Source organism: Mustela erminea, chromosome 18, assembly GCF_009829155.1.
Source record: "Mustela erminea isolate mMusErm1 chromosome 18, mMusErm1.Pri, whole genome shotgun sequence".
Taxonomy (NCBI): domain Eukaryota; kingdom Metazoa; phylum Chordata; class Mammalia; order Carnivora; family Mustelidae; genus Mustela; species Mustela erminea.
In genome coordinates, this window is record NC_045631.1 from 9,404,088 (window position 1) to 9,421,007 (window position 16,920).

The window sequence follows — 16,920 nt, forward strand, 5'->3', positions numbered from 1 at the left end:
CTTGAACTCATGACCCTGAGATCAAGAGTCACATGCTGTATTGACTAGCCACCCAGGCACCCCTACTTTTTCTAGTTTGTAGTTTGCTGTTTTGAGGTATCTTTGCTGTTCAGAAACAATATATATCATATTATATATATAATACATATATAATTTATTTGATAAGATTAAGATATAAGTCTTATTGTTTCTGTTTTTGGGGCTGTGCTTAGAATGTCCTCTCCTTAGTTTATATATGTATTTCCTTTATTTTCCTTTTAAAGATTTTATTTATTTATTCATCAGAAAGATAGAGAGGGAACAAGCAGGGGGAGTGGCCGGCAGAGGAAGAAGCAGGCTCCCCACTGAACAAGAAGCTGGAAGCAGGCTCACTTTCAGGACCCTGGGATCATGACGTGAGTGGAAGGCAGATGCTTAACTGGCTGAGTCACCCAGGTGCCCCTATATGTGTATTTCTTTTAGGCTTTTTGAAAGTACTGTAAATGTTAGAAGCAGACTCCCCATTGAGTAGAGAGCCCAACACAGGGCTTGGTCCCAGGACCCTGGGATCATGACATGAGCCAAAGGAGGATGCTTAGTGACTGAGTCACCCAGGCGCCCCACTACAGTCAATTTTAGACCCTCTTTGTCACCTCAAAAAGAAGCTCCAATACAGTGGAATATTATTCAGCCCTAAAAGGGTAGGTAATTTGTTTGATATATGCTACCACATGGATAAGCCTTGGAGATACTGTGCAAAGTGCAGATATCCAATCAGAGAACATACCATTTGATTCCACTGCTGTGAGGTCCTTAGAGTAGTCTGGTTCATGGAGACAGAAACTAGAATGGTGGTTAGCAGGGACTGAGGGGAGAGGGACTGGGAGTTAGTGTTCAGTGGATACAGAATTTTGTTGGGGGAGATGAACAAGTTCTGAACATGGATGGTGGTGGTAGTTGTACAACAATGTGAATGTACTACTGGTGCTACACAGTTATACACTTAAAATGGCTAAAATGATACATTTTATGTATATTATACCAAAGTAGTTGCTGTTCCTCCATTCCCCTCCTGTCGTTCTTAAGTAGCCATTAATCTACTTTCTGTCGTGTAGATTTGCATCTCCTGTAATTTCAGATGAAAGGAATCACACGAAGCTTGGACTTTTATTGATTGGCTTCTTGTAGTTTTGCGTAATGTTTTCAGGGTTTGTCCAAGTTACAGTGTGTATCAGTATTCATTCTTTTTTGGTGCGATAATATTCTCTTGTGCGGATATACCTGATTTTATTTATCTATTACATGATGTTTGGGTTTTTTTCCAAGTTTGTGTAGTTATTTTAGGATTTAACTTGAGCTCTGACGATTCTAAGAAGTAAAAGCCTCCATCTCTATTAGGTGAAGGAGGACTCACTGTAAGACTGTGGAGGTAGTTTAACAGGTATCCAAGGTCAAGGAAAGGAGTTCAGCAGCTTCTCATGGGACTGACCCTGGAGCAAAGACTCAGGAGCCAAGGCAGTTGCTTCTGTGTCTCCTGGGCCAGCAAGGTCTCTTGGCTCCCTTTGTCTCTGCATGTCTGCTCTAGTCTGTGTCTAGACTGGCATTCTCTGCTCCCTCTTCAACCTCTCTGGCAACCCTGCCTCTGCAACCTCACTGTGACTCCTACTCTAGCTTACTTTGCAACTCTGTTCCCTGTAGCTGTGGTTCTCAATTCCACATTCCCGGTGAGGGACCTAAGTGGTACATCCCTTGTACACTAGGGGAGTTCACTTGATAGAAACGTGGTGTTAAAGCTTCACCTTAACTAGGGGCAGATTCTCCAGAAGGAGTGTGTGCATGGACCTGGTGTGACTTGCCTTTCTGGGTCACTAATGCTAGTCAGTCTGAAGATGACTTAGTTCTCTAGGCCAGTGGTCATCAAACTTTTTGGTCTCAAGAATCCTTTATACTCTTGGGGCTCCTGGGTGACTCAGTTGTTAAGTTGTTAAGTGTCCAGGGTCCTGGGATCAAGCCCCACATCGGGCTCCCCGCTTGGCAGGAGGCCTGCTTCTCCCTCTCCCACTCCCCCAGCTTGTGTTCCCTCTCTCGTTATCTCTCTCTCTGTCAAATAAATAAATAAAATCTTAAAAAAAAAAAACTAAAAAAAAAAAAAGAAAGAATTCTTTATACTCTTAAAATTATTTAGGACTCCAAAGAACGTTTGCTTATGTGGGTTCTATATGTTGATATTTACCATATTAGATATTACAGTGGACATTTTAAAGATATTATTAATTCATGTGAAAGTAATATAAATGTACCATATGCTACTATAAAAACATTTTTTATGTTAAGTAGCTGTTTTCTGGATTAAAACAAAACTTGAGAAGAGTGGCATTGTTTTACATTTTTATAAACCTCTTTGATACCTGGCTTAAAAAAAGATAGCTTTATTCTCAAATCTGTTCCTGCATTCAGTTTTACAGTATGTTGTTTGATTGAAGTTTATGAAGAAATGATCATCTCATACAGATATGTATTTGGAAAAGAGAGGGATATTTTAATAGCCTTTTTAGATAATTGTAGATACTCTTTGATACCACCTCCTAACTGGACAAGTGGCAGTTTTTTAAAGGTTAATTGTTGTGTAGGATCTGAAACCGTATCAATGAATTTTTCATATTCCATCACATTAAACATTTATTGAGTTTATTGTACTTTATTTGTAGTAAAATATATTGAACTTTAAGTAAATATTACATTCATGAATTTTTATAACATTCTGTATTGGTCATTTGGAAAATACTGATTCATTGAATTATACAGATATTTCAAATGTTGACATATTTCATAATGTAATATGAAAAACTCACAATTGTTAGTATCACCACTACTCTTGCCAGAGAAGTTTTTTAAATGTGGGGAAGCTGTCAAGCTCATGGAAGCAGATAAGTTTTTCCAAAATTCTGATTTTCACGAATACTGGCAGTTGTTTTCCTTGAAGTGATAAGCTCACTTTGTTCTTCCTTGAACACTTTCTTATCCTGAATGTCTTCTTAGGCTGTTATTTTGGGGGCAGAAATATTTAATGACGATAATATTTCCTCTGTGTAAATGCTTGCCTTATAGATACTCTGGAATCTGTTTTTTCCCTAAATTTTTATTTTAATGTTGGCTTTATGCCCAGTGTGGGGCTTGAACTCATGACCCTAAACTCAGGAGTCACACACTTTTATCAGCTGAGCCAGCCAGGCACCCCGCTCTTGAATCTTTTTTTTTTTTTAAAGATTTTATTTATTTATTTGACAGATCACAAGTAGACAGAGAGGCAGGCAGAGAGAGAAGGGGGGGAAGCAGGCTCCCCGCAGAGCGGAGAGCCTGATGTGGGGCTTGATCCCAAGACCCCGAGATCATGACCTGAGCCGAAGGCAGAGGCTTAACCCATTGAGCCACCCAGGGGCCCCTGAATCTTTTAAACAGTTGACTTTTTACAACCCCAAATCTTAAAACCATAGATTTTTGTTTCTGTAATAGATCACATTTGATTCTCAGACATTTATCCACAAAAAGGACAGTTTGTTGAGCATTTGGTATGTCCCAGGTGCCATGCTGAGATTGTCTATACACCTTTTTACTTACTATAGCTACTGATAATATTGTTTGTGATATATTAAAGAATGTTTTATAAGTCTACCAGGAAAGACCCATTAATGTTTTTCGAACTCCAGTAACTTGTATTAAGTAAATACATGAGAGAAAGCTTTTACTGCTAATTGTGGTTTTATTTATGTAGCTATAGTTATAATTTATTAGAAGTACACCTGGTGCTTTAGTTCTTATCAATTCTATTTTTTCCCATCCTGTTTAGGTGGTTTCCTAGAAACATGATTGTTTGTTGGACTTGATCTCACAGCCTGGTGAGGACTTCTTTACTGATAATGTCAAGTTCAGGTTATCCTCCCAACCAAGGAGCATTCAGCACAGAACAAAGTCGTTATCCTCCCCACTCTGTTCAGTACACCTTTCCCAGCACGCGTCACCAGCAGGTAAGGATCAAACACTATGCAGTTGCGTAAGTTGTGTTTGTGTGTGTTATACTTTTTCTGTTTAATACATTTGTTGGTCAGAAACCAAATATAATTGGTACATCTATGTATTTTAAATGTCAAGAACTGTTCTCAAAGATGGGGAGACCAAGGGTGGGGATTATTTATCTTTTGTCTTAGTATGGTTTTATGCCAGATTTCAGGGGGTGAACGTGTCTGTTTTTGTTTGTAGTAGTTGTTGATAGAAAAATACCAGTTGTCTCGGGTTTCCAGGTTAAGACCTATGTTTATTGCTCCAAGTTCTGGTTGAGAATTAGCCAGATAACTTGGTGTCTCTTGAGTGATGGCCAGGATAGGGCCTATACCTTCTTGAGAGGTTGATGGCAGGAAGATGGAAGAGTTTGTATGCTGATTTACCTTGTGAAAAATAAAATAGGTGAAATTATTAGCTCAGAGTGGGCTAGGGACAGGAGTGTGAGAGGTTTGAAGAAAAAAGGGAAGGGGAAGATAAAATGGTTATTTCAGAAAAAGAAAGCTAATTTACCAATAAAATACTGTTCAGAGACTCCTATGAGTGTGGTCATGATTATGGAGTGAGAGTGGACATTGCTATCTTGTTCCTATTTTGGGAAAAATTCACTTTTCAATGTTAAGTATGTTAGTTTGTGTATTTTTGTAGCTGCCCTTTTCTGCTTAAAGAAGTTGCTTTCTATTGCTGGATTGAGAATTTTTATCATGATCGGGTGTTGGATTTTGGTTGCGTTGTCCTCTCTCCACCCATGTTCTGTCTGAATACTAATTTCCTAGATCATTGTTCCTTCCTCGTTTTTGCCTTTTTAAAATTGACTGTTTTAGTTTATGTATAATAAAATTTTATTTTATGTGTACATTTTGACAGTTCATACATCATAAAACCAGCACCAAAATGAACATGTAGAGTATTTCTGTCACTCCATCCCTTGTACTCCATCTAGGTCAGTCCTCCTACTCTACTTTGCACAAACCTCAGCTCTCAGGAAACCAACTCCTCTGCTTTTTGTCATACCAGATTATTCTTGTTTTGAGTTTTTTTTTTTTTTTTAAAAGATTTTATTTATTTATTTAACTGACAAGAGATCACAAGTAGGCAGAGAGGAGGGGAAGCAGCCTCTCCGCTGAGCAGAGAGCCTGATGTGGGGCTTGATCCTAGGACCCTGGGATCATGACCTGACCCGAAGGCAGAGGCTTTAACCCACTGAACCACCCAGGCATCCCCTTTGTTTTGAGTTTTATATGAACTTTTTATTTGTGGCTTCTTTTGCTTCTCCTGTCTTTGAGATTTATTCAAGTTCTGGTGCATCTTAGTAATTTATTTTTATTGCTGGATATGGACTTACCACAACTTACCTAGTTCCCTATTCCAGTTTTCAGCTATTATAGATAAAATTATTTAATTAACATGGATCTCTGTTTTATCTGATTATATAAAGAAGTATTGCCTTATTTTCTTAATTATATTATTGGAGAGCATGTGTTTTTAATTTTTATGAAGTCTGCTTTATTAATTTTTGTCTTTTATGTTTCTTGCTTTTTGTGCATATTTAAGAAGTTTTTGCTAAACTTCAGGTCCCTAAGACTTTCTCCTGTGTTTTCTTTTCTAAGTTTTATAATTCTGGGTCTTACATTTACATCTATCACCTATTTTGAATTAAATTTTGTTTATGATGTGAGGGGATAATTGAGGTTATTGTTTTGCATACAGCTTTCCAATAGTTCTAGAAACTATTTGTTAAGAAGATTTTTCTTCTTCCTTTTTTTAAAAGATTTTATTTATTTATTTGACACAGAGAGAGACATGTCAAGACAGGGAACACAAGCAGGGGAAGTGGGAGAGGGAAAAGCAGGCTTCCTGCTGAGCAGGGAACCCAATTCGGGGCTCGATCCCAGGACCCTGGGATCATGACCTGAGCCAAAGGCAGATGCTTATCAGCTGAGCCACCCAGGTGCCCCTAAAAAGATTCTTCTTTCCTCACTGAATTCCTTTTTGCAGATTTTTACTGAAAATCAGTTGACCATATATATGCAAGTCTGTTTCTTTATATAGTTTCTATACTGTTGATGTATTTTGTGTATCTTTACCTCATCGATGTGATTTTCCATGTAAACAAACATGTAGTCCTTTAATAAAGCACTTCATACTGTCTTGATTATTATAGCTTTAGAATAAGTTGAACTTGAGTAGTGTGATTCTTTTCTGAATTGTTGTTTTGAATATTCAGGTTCTTAACATTTCTCTCTACACTTTAAAATCAGCTTGTCAGTTTCTACAAAAAGGCTTATTTATGTTTTTTTTAAAGATGTGTTTATTTTGGGGGGGGGAGGGTCAGAGGGAGACAGAGAGAGTCAGAAGCAGACTCTGCTCCTGACTCTGAGATCACAACTTGAGCCCAAACCAGGAGTCGATGCTTAACTGACTGCGCCACCTAGGCGCCCCTTGCTAGGATTCTGATTGGCTTTGTATTGAGTCTAGAGATAAATTGGGGAGAGAATTGACAACATAACAACCTTAATTTTTCTGGTCCAGGAACGTGGTATAAGTGCGTTTATTTTGGTCTTCATTAATTTTTCTCAATAATGTTTTGTAGTTTTTAGTGTGCAGGTCGTGTACATCTTTTGTTGGATTTGTTCGTAAATGTTTCATATTTTTTTAGAAGATTTTGAGAGCAAGATGGGGGAGGGGCAAAGGAAGAAGGAGTAAGAGAAGCAGACTTCCTCCTGAGCAGGGACCCTGATGTTGGGCTTGATCCCAGGACCCCAAGATCATGACCTGAGCTGAAGGCAGATGCTTAACTGACTGAGCCACACAGGTGTCCCAATATTTCGTACTTTTGATGCAAAAATGTATTATAAATGTATTGATTTTGGAATTTTAATTTTCAGTTCATTGCTACTATGTCTATTCATCTTGTGTCCTGCAACCTTACTTGTTACTTTTAGTTGCTTTTTTATAGATTTCATAAGATTTTTTTTTTTTTTAATTTTTAATTTGTTTGACAGAGAAAGAGACCACAAGTAGGCAGAGAAGCTGGCAGAGAGAGAGAGGGGGGAAGCAGGCGCCCCGCTGAGCAGAGAGCCCGATGCGGGGCTCGATCCTAGGTCCCCGGATCATGACCTGAGCCCAAGGCAGAGGCTTAACCCACTGAGTCACCCAGGTGCCCTGAGATTTTTTTTTTTTTTTAAAGATTTTATTTATTTGACAGTGATCACAAGTAGGCAGAGAGGCTGGCAGAGTGGGGAGTGGGAAGCAGGCTCTCTGCCTAGCAGAGAGCAAGATGTGGGTTGGGCTCAATCCCAGGACCTTGGGGTCATGACCTGAGCAGAGGCAGTTAAATCAGAGGCTTAAGTTAAGTTAAGGCAGAGGCTTAACCCATTGAGGCACCCAGGTGTCCCTCCATAAGATTTTCTATGTAGATGATCCTGTAATCTGAGAATAAAGAGTTTTGCTTGTACCTTTCCAAACTGCATGTCTTTCTCTTTTCTTCCTTATTGTACTGGCTTTCATTGCTTGTAAAAGTGTTGAAGAGGTGAGAGTTGACATTCTTGACTTATTTCTCATCTTAAGAGGAAGGCATTCAGTTTTTGACCATTAGGAATGTTGTTAACAGCCGATGACTACACTTGTCATGGGAAGCATTGAGTAATGTCTAGAATTGTCAGATCAATATGTTGTACACCCGAAACTAATATAACATTGTATGCTGATTATGCTTCAGTAAAATAAAAAAGAATGTTGTTAGCTTGGGAAGTGTTTCTTCCTCCTATATTTTCTTAAAGAGTTTGTGTAGGATTAGTATTTTTTCTTCCTTAGAAGTTTGATAAAATTTTTCAGTGAAGTCATCAGGGCCTAGAATTTTCTTTGTGTGAAGAATTTAAATTATGAATTCAGTTTCTTTAATAGCTATAATTCAGATTTTTTTTTTTCTTGAGTCAGTTTGGGGAAGTTTTGTTCAATATATTAAATTATGTAAGTTGTCATACTATTCCCTTTATCTTGTGTCTTTGAGATCTGTTGTAATATCATTCCTAAGGTTGATAGTGTTTTTCTCTTCCTTTTTTTATTAGTCTAGCTTAGGGGTTCATCAGTTTAATTGATTCTATTCTGAGAATAACTTTGGTTTCATCCATTTTCACCATTTCTTTTCTGTTTTATTGATTTCTGCTCTCTATTATTTGTTCTTCTCTAAGTGCCCACATATATAACATTTCTGGAATCTTTCACTGCTTTATGTATATTCAAGTTTCCTTTTTTCCAAAAAATTTTTTAATTATTTATTTATTTTTAAAAAAGATTTTATTTGTTTATTTGACAGACAGAGATCACAGATAGGCAGAGAGACAGGCAGAGAGAGAGAGGGAAGGAGGCTCCCTGCTGAACAGAGAGCCCGATGCGGGACTCGATTCCAGGACCCTGAGATCATGACCTGAGCTGAAGGTAGTGGCTTAACCCATTGAGCCACCCAGGCGCCCTATTCAAGTTTCCTTTTGATACTACTTTCTTTTTGCCTGAAAAACGTCATTTCTCTTAGTGCATGTCTTTTGGCCGTGTACTGTCACGTTTTATTTACCTGAAATAGTTTATTTCAGCTTGATTTTTTTTCTTAAAGATATTATTTATCTATTTGAGAGGGAATGAGAGAGAGAGCATGAGAAGTGGAAGGGCCAGAGGAAGAAGCAGACTCACCACTGGGCAGGGACCCAATGACTCCAGGATCACCACCTGAGCCAGAGGCTTAACCAGCTGAGCCATCCAGGTGCCCTTTCAGCTTGATTTTTTTTTCTAAGATTTTATTTATTTTTTTTGAGAGAGAGAGTGCACACAAGCAGGGGGCGGGCAGAGGGAGAATACGACTCCCTGCTGAGCAAGGGACCTGATGGTGGGGGGTCGATCCCAGGACCGAGGGATCATGACCGGAGCCGAAGGCAGGTGCTTAACTAGCAGCCACCCAAGGGTCCCTCAGCTTGTTTTTGTTTTTTTAAATAATTAAAAAAAATTTTTAATAAACATATAATGTATTATTATCCTCAGTACAGGTCTGTGAATCGCCAGGTTTACACACCCTCAGCTTGATTTTATTTATTTATTTATTTATTTATTTATTTATTTATTTCAGCTTGATCCCCCCCCCCTTTTTTTTTGAGAGAGAGAGAGAGACGTGTGCAGGAGTATTGGGGGTTGGGGCAGTTGAAGAGGGAGAGAGAGAGAATTTTTTTTTTTTTTTCTTTTTGACAGACAGAGATCACAAGTAGGCAGAGAGAGAGAGGGAAGCAGGCTCCCTGCTGAGCAGAGAGCCTGATGCGGGGCTCCATCCCAGGATCCTGGGATCATGACCTGAGCTGAAGGCGAAGGCTTTAACCCACTGAGCCACCCATGCGCCCCTTCAGCTTGATTTTTAAAGAATAGTTTTACTTGATACAGAATTCTAAGTTATGGCTCAACACCTTAAAAGATGCCATTTGTTGTATTCTGGCGTGTATGGTTTCTAACCAGTAGTTTTCGGTCGTTCTTATCTTTATTTATATTTAAGTATCTTTTCCCCTCTTGGTTACTTTTAAGATTTTTTTCTTTATCACTTGTTTTCAGCAATCTGATTATGATGTGCCTTTGTTGTGCCTTTTTTTTAAGTTTTTTTTTTTTTTTAAGATTTTATTTATTTATTTGACAGAGAGAGATCACAAGTAGGCAGAGAGGCAGGCAGAGAGTGAGAGAGGGAAGCAGGCTCCCCGCTGAGCAGAGAGCCCGATGCGGGACTCGATCCCAGGACCCTGAGATCATGACCCGAGCCGAAGGCAGCGGCCCAACCCACTGAGACACCCAGGTGCCCCAAGATTTTTTTTTTTTTTTTTTTTTTTTTTAATTTGACAGACGGAGATCACAAGTAGGCAGAGGCAGGTGGGGGCGGGGGAAGCAGGCTCCCTGCTGAGCAGAAAACCCAGTGTGGGGCTTGATTCCAGGACCCTGGTATCATGACCTGAGCCGAAGGCAGAGGCTTTAACCCACTGAGCCACCCAGGCGCCCCAGCAGTTAACTCTTGAGGTTTAGTTTTAAACACTTTAAGGGCGAGTCTAGAGAAGTCTTTATTCTAAGTCTTATTTGTCCTCCACATCTAAACTTTTCTCTTCTTGGGTATTTAGTGATTATCTCTTGTATTCACTGAGGTTTCTTCCTGCTGGCTGGAGGAAATTTGAATGAGTTCTGGCCGAGTGTAAGCTCTGGGAATTGTTTTATAGTTTCTCCAAAGTGTTCTTTCTAAGAACAACCAGAGATGTTTAATTTAGGACTGAGCTGTGCTCTCCTATGCACTTGCAGGTTGGAATTCAGCCAATGACCTAGGAGAGCCCAAGTTCACATTTCCGGAAACCTTTCTGTATGCGATTTCCTCTGCTCAGAAGGTCTCCAGAGATGCTCTCCTTGTGGCTTTATCAAACTACTATGGTTGCTTCTTGAGGGAATAAGAGTACAGGGCGCTGTTCAGATTTCCTTCCCAGGGATGCAGTGTGGATATTGCCTCCAGGCAGAAAGCTTGCAGTGTAGCAGGACTCACCCCTCTTTCTGTGATTTTTCTCCAGAGAAAAGAGACTGAGACCTGGGCAGCCTGTTTTCCAGGGTCTGAAGATAGTTAACTACATTTTGTCCACTTTTTTAGTCGTTTACTGTGGGAATGTCGTTCTGGACAGTTACATATTCACAGCTGGAACCGGCATGCCCTGGTGTTTGTTTCATTTCACTGCTTACTTTCAATCTGTCTTTCTGGATAGTCCATCATTTAGAGATTCTTTCAAAGAGTCTGTGGTTGGTACATTTTCGGAGTCCTTGAATTCTGAAAAGTTTGTAGTCCTAAAATTTGAGATGGTTTGGTTATTGAATTTGTGGGTTCAAAGTTGTGTCTCTCTCTGAAGTTGTTTTTCTTCGGTCTGTTTCCTTCTGTGTAATGTTGTGGATGAGAAGACTGTTATTAATTTTTAAACTATCCCCAGCTTTTCTCTTATGCCCTTTTAAATGCAAGGACTTTGTCTTTTCTGACTTCTGAGAAATGCCGTTCTTTCTTAGAATATTGTCTCTTCACCTGTGGGTATGGGAGGTCGGAACGTTTTAAGCTAGCCCCATTTTTAACGTTTCTAATCTAATTTCTGTTGCTCTTTGCTTCGCTGTGTTATAAGAGAAGTCCTGTTTTGTCTTTGTTTTCGCTTCCTTTTCACCTGTTCTGTTCTACTATTGCTTAATTTTATCGATGAACTTTTTGTTTCTTAGAATGTTATTTGGTCCCTTTTTGGGGGGTATAATTTATACTTGTGTCTTTTTAACTTAGTCTTTTATCTGTTTCTTTGGATGTGAATTCTTTTTTGAGTGAGTTAAGGTGCTTTTTAATTTTTATTTTTTTAAATCTTTATTTATTTATTTGACAGACAGAGATCACAAGTAGGCAGAGAGGCAGGCAGAGAGAGAGAGGAGGAAGCAGGCTCCCTAGCGAGCAGAGAGCCTGATGTGGGGCTCAATCCCAGGCCCTGAGATCATGACCTGAGCTGAAGGCAAGGCTTAACCCACTGAGCCACCCAGGCACCCCTATGCTGCTTTTTAAAAAGTGGTTCTGACTTGGGGCATCTGGGCCGCTCAGTCCGTTAAGCGTCTGCCTTCAGCTCACGTCATCTTGGGGCCCTGGGATTGAGCCCCTTGTCGGGTTCCCTGCTTAGGGGGCAGTCTACTTATCCCTCTGCCCTTCCTGGTGCTCACGCTCTCCCTCTCAAATAAATAAAATATTTTAAAAAAAAGTGATTCTGAGTTTTCTTTAGTGTTTAGTGTTTCTGGATTATGTTTCCAACTTTGTATCTGATATTTTTTCTTAGACTACATAAAATTATGTTTTACTGTTATCTGGGCTCTCTACCTCTTATCTGTTCCTTGTTTCAGTCTGTACTGCTCAGTTTTATTCTGTTTATGATTAAAAAATTTTTTCTTGACATACTATTCATATAAAACTCACCACTTTGGGGCGGCTTGGTGGCTCATTTGATTAAGCATCTGCCTTCAGTTTAGGTCATGATCCCAGGGTTCTGGGATTAAGCCCCACAACTGGCTCCCTGCTCGGCAGGAAGCCTTTTCCCCCTCTCTCATTCCCCCTGCTTATGTTTCTTTTCTTGCTGTCTGTCTCTCTGTCAAATAAATAAATAAAATCTTAAAAAAAAAGTCACTATTTTAAAGTACATAATATAATAGCTTCTAGTATATTCACGGTGTTGGGCATCCATTACCATTATCTAATTCCAAAACTTTTTTTTTTTTTAAAGATTTTATTTATTTATTTGACAGAGAGAGATCACAAGTAGGCAGAGAGGCGGGCAGAGAGAGAGAGAGAGAGAGAGAGAGAGGAGGAAGCAGGCTCCCCGCTGAGCAGAGAGCCCGATGCGGGACTTGATCCCAGGACCCTGAGATCATGACCTGAGCCGAAGGTAGCGGCTTAACCCACTGAGCCACCCAGGCGCCCCCAAAACTTTTTTTTTTGAAGGATTTTATTGAGTGAGTGAGTGAGAGGAGAGCATATGGAGAGGGAGGGGCAAAGGGAGTCGGGGAAGCATACTCCCCTGCTGAGCAGCGAGCCTGACGCAGGGGCTCAGTCCCAGGACCCTGGGATTATGACCTGAACTGAAGGCAGACATTTAACTGACTGAGCCACTCAGGCACCCCTTTCTGAACTTTTCTGTCATCCAAAATAAAACCCATACCTCATACTAGTTAATCCCATTTCTTGTCTTCCCTCCATTCCCTGGCAAAGGCTAATCTACTTTCTGTCTCTGTTGATTTGTTTCTTATAGACATGGTGTATAACTGGAATCATAAGATATGTGGTCTCTTATTTCTCTGTTTAGTTAGCATTATGTTTTCTAGGTTCATCTGGGTTCTACCATACTTCATTCCTTGTTAGGATTGACTAACATCCCACTGTATAGATGCACCACATTTTGTTTATCCATTGTGAGTCACTGGGCATTTGGATTCTTCTTGCTTTTTGGCTATTGTGAATAACACTGCTTTGAAAATTTGTATCCCAAGTTTTGTGTGTGAACATATGCTTTTATTTATTTATTTTTTAAAAAGATTCTATTTATTTATTTGACAGAGAGAGATCACAAGTAGGCAGAGAGGCAGGCAGAGAGAGAGAGAGGAGGAAACAGGCTCCCTGTTGAGCAGAGAGCCCGATGCGGGACTCGATCCCAGGACCCTGAGATCATGACCTGAGCCGAAGGCAGCGGCTTAACCCACTGAGCCACCCAGGCGCCCCGAACATATGCTTTTTTTTTTTTTTTTCCCCCCGAACATATGCTTTTAATTACATCGTGTGTACGTACACGTATGAGAATTCCTGGGTTATTTGTGGGTTCTAGGTGTAAGTATCTGTTTATGATTGTTAATGTTAATAGGTTTCTTTTGAAAAGAAGCTTTTGTCTTTTCAACAGAAAGTCAAAAGTGTGAGAACATTCAAAACGCCCACCTGGAATGGTGGAGAAACTGTTACATCGAACTAGCAGGTTGAGTCTCTGGACTTCTTTCTCTTCATTTGTAGATATACATGTGTTTTTTGTTTGTTTTGTTTTTAAGATTTTGTTTATTTGTTTGACAGACAGAGATCACAGGTAGGTAGAGAGGCAGGCACAGAGAGAGGAGGAAGCAGGCCCCCTGCCAAGCAGAGAGCCTGATGCGGGGCTTGATCCCAGGACCCTGAGATCATGACCTGAGCCGAAGGCAGAGAGGCTTAACCCACTGAGCCACCCAGGGCGCCCCCGATATACATGGATTTAACTCAGTGGCTTCTGTGGCCCTTCCTGCTCACCCATTTTGAATTTAAGGTTGGAGGAGCGCTTTTTAGGATTTCATATTGAACACATGAGTTTGAGATCTTACTGCTTGAATAATACAGATTGGAAGTTACTGTAATGTATGTTTCTTAGGAGAATGAGTCAATTACACACTGAATACCGAATTTCATTTTGAATTCTTTTGAACGAGACTCAGTTAAAATGTTGTTTTAGGTTGATGGGGACGAATCAGACCAGTGAAAGGTGGAAATCATCATTGCTGTTTCCTTCCATACTTAGTGCCCGTAACTGCCTCTGTGCATTTATACATGGTTTAATGATGCTTTTCAATTTTTGGCTAATAAGTAATTAATGATTGTTTTAATACTAGGAATTTGCAGTCCCTGATTATCGTTCTTCTCATCTTGAAGTCAGCCAGGCATCACAGCTCCTGCAGCAGCAGCAGCAGCAGCTTCGCAGACGACCCTCCCTGCTCTCAGAATTTCACCCGGGTTCTGACAGGTAACGGCGCTCTTTTGTGTTTCCGTCTGGAACGGAACTTCTCAAGTGTGTGTTTGCTTCACAGGTGTGCCATTGGGTTTAACGTGGTTTTTATTTTTTATAATTGTATAACCAAGCCATGACGGGTCATTTATCATTTACATTTTGAGCTCTTTTATGTTTGTTGATCTTTTGGAGTAGTTACTGTAATAGTTAAAAAAAAAAAAAACAAAAAAAACCTCTTAGCTCTTGTTTCCAGAGTTCGTAGTTCTGCTGTGTAGTGGGAAGTCAGGTAGACTTAGGTTGTGATCCTGGTCAGCTTGTAATCTTGGTCGTGTGTATAAATGTGTTCTTAATTTAGGCTGCATGATAGAACCACCTTGGTTTTTAAACTTGATGCCCAAGCCCCATCTCAGAATAATTAAATCAGTTCCTGAGATTGGGCCCAGACGTCCGCGTATGTCTGGAGTTTCCCAGGTCATTCTCATTGGCAGCTAGGGTTGCAAATTACTGATTCAGACTCCTCAAACCTTAGTTTTCTCACTTGTACTTTTGAGAATAGTAATGGCAGTGTCCTCAAAGGAGAGGAGTTGTTGGCCCTGTTCATGGTAGACATTCATTTTCCCTAATGTCCTTACATCTCTGCTCTCTCTTACCCCATCCTTGCGCTTAATCTAAAGTATTTTGAAATATTATAGCTCCTTTTATTAAATGGCCTTTTTGGGTTTCTTGTTCTAGCACTTTTATAAAGAATCTGATTTTCTATTTTAAAAATATGTTTACTGTTCAGGGTTGAAGATGATAAAAGGATTGAAATTATTTGGCTGTGTTTAAAATTATTATAAAATACATTTTTTTGGTGAATGTTGTGGAGAGAATTGAGGTCACTCTCCTCCATAATATCTAGCAAATATACAAAAATAACTCTTCAAAAAATGACCAAAAATCACCCTGTATAGAGAACGAAAGGCATACAGCCACACTGCTATAAACTCGGAAAAGTGGCACTCAGGAAAGGACTTAGAAGAATCTTGCATGATGTGGCCTCCTAGTTTCTAATTCAGCTCTCAAGTAGTATTGAGGGAAGAAAGAGGGTCAGTAAAATCCTAGGGTTTCTCATAAATACTCCTGGATTTGAGAAAAACATACATGGTGAGGGTATAGTGGTGATGAGTTGTTTGCTTGGGAATCCCATTGTGCCATCTTGCAGGAAGGGCAGGCATGGTGTGCTTTTTTCCAAAGTGATGAGCCAGAGCCCTCATGACTGGTTACGTGTCTAGCTTGTAGAGGAAACCAGGATCCTCAACAAAGGCTATCATAGCCCCAGCCAAGTTTCCCTCTCCTTTGCCCCATTTCCCTGTTCCCTCAAGCTATAGAAAAATACAGAAAGCCAAACCCAGTCCTCTATCTATAGACAAATGCCCCACAAAGGAAAACCCCCCATACTATACCAAAGAGAAAATCTGATTAGGACTGCACATGGTATACCCGAGCAGTACAGTAATGATGCCAGGAATGGGGCAAAGACAGGCCTGGAAAGGAAAATTAAAGAAAGCAATACAGAGTGTCAAAAATAAAGACCCCATTGGGTAAGAGGATGAAAACTGAAGAACTTTCCCCCCCTCAGTGCTATGTGCTACAGGAGAAGTAAAATTAATAATAAGGTCTTTAAAAGGTACAAGGCAACCCAATTAGATAAAATGAAAGATTGGACATTCCAGTGCGCCCAAGCTCACCACTATAAATTCAATATATAAAATAAGATAAAGGAATGGAACAGGTGTGGCTAAAATTTAGACTTTTGTCTTGCAAGAAAGTCTGGAGATAATCAGAGTGGTGCAGAAGCATAAAAATGAATACCGTTAGAAATAAGTTGGTAAATATGGAGGATAAATTAAAATCATCCAACATATCATAAGACCATGTGTTTCTGAGGTGGAGAACCTGTAAAGGAAAGGAAATAATATTCATAATTTGAGAAGAAGGCTTTTTTTTTTTTTTTTTTTGGGGGGTGGGGGCAAAGTGAAGGAAGAGCTCTGCAGACTGATGAGGCTTATCTTGCTCCAGGGATCACTTACACAGAATTATTGACACTAAGACAGATCCTGGTTCAGTTCTTAAAGTTCAAGGGTAAGTGAAAGAATCAGGAATCCAGGAGGAAAAAAAAAAATCCTTGACAGGGAGGAAAAAAGAGTCTGGCTTCAAGCTACTAAAGGGATAGAAGATAGTAGAGCAGTAGCTAGAAAAAGACATTGAGATCTTAAGAATATTATATGCCACTTAATTTTAAGAACAAAAGCAACAGGCACACAGTTTTAGACATGAAAGCACTGATCATTTAAAACTTCTTGAAGAATTTCTAGGGGATGGAATTCAGCCAATAAATGGAAGCCATGGTGAAAGGACTAGTAAAGCCGCATACCTCCTTAGGTGAAAAGTCTATGTGAGGCACCTAGATGAATTGTGGTTCCAACACTGAACGTCAGTAGCAAATCTTGATATTGAAAAATGATAAAACTACAGGACCTAGAGGTAATGCAGATACTGGAAGACTGTTTAAAGATAGGCACTTGAAGAGTACGCCTGG

General features: G+C 39.8%; 1 protein-coding gene across 20 annotated transcripts in view; it reads left to right on the plus strand.

The window, feature by feature from the left end:
* NCOR1 (nuclear receptor corepressor 1) overlaps window positions 1-16,920 on the plus strand; it is a 154,621-nt gene that overhangs the window by 17,661 nt on the left and 120,040 nt on the right. For 16 of the 20 annotated variants that reach the window (XM_032319728.1, XM_032319729.1, XM_032319743.1 and 13 more), the window contains exons 2-3: window positions 3,827-4,004; window positions 14,224-14,354. In XM_032319728.1, coding sequence (XP_032175619.1) covers window positions 3,897-4,004; window positions 14,224-14,354 — 239 coding nt within the window. In that variant the 5' untranslated portion in view covers window positions 3,827-3,896. Of the gene's footprint in view, window positions 1-3,826; window positions 4,005-14,223; window positions 14,355-16,920 lie in introns of those variants that run through there. The other 4 variants (XM_032319730.1, XM_032319745.1, XM_032319748.1 and 1 more) reach the window with 1 other exon arrangement.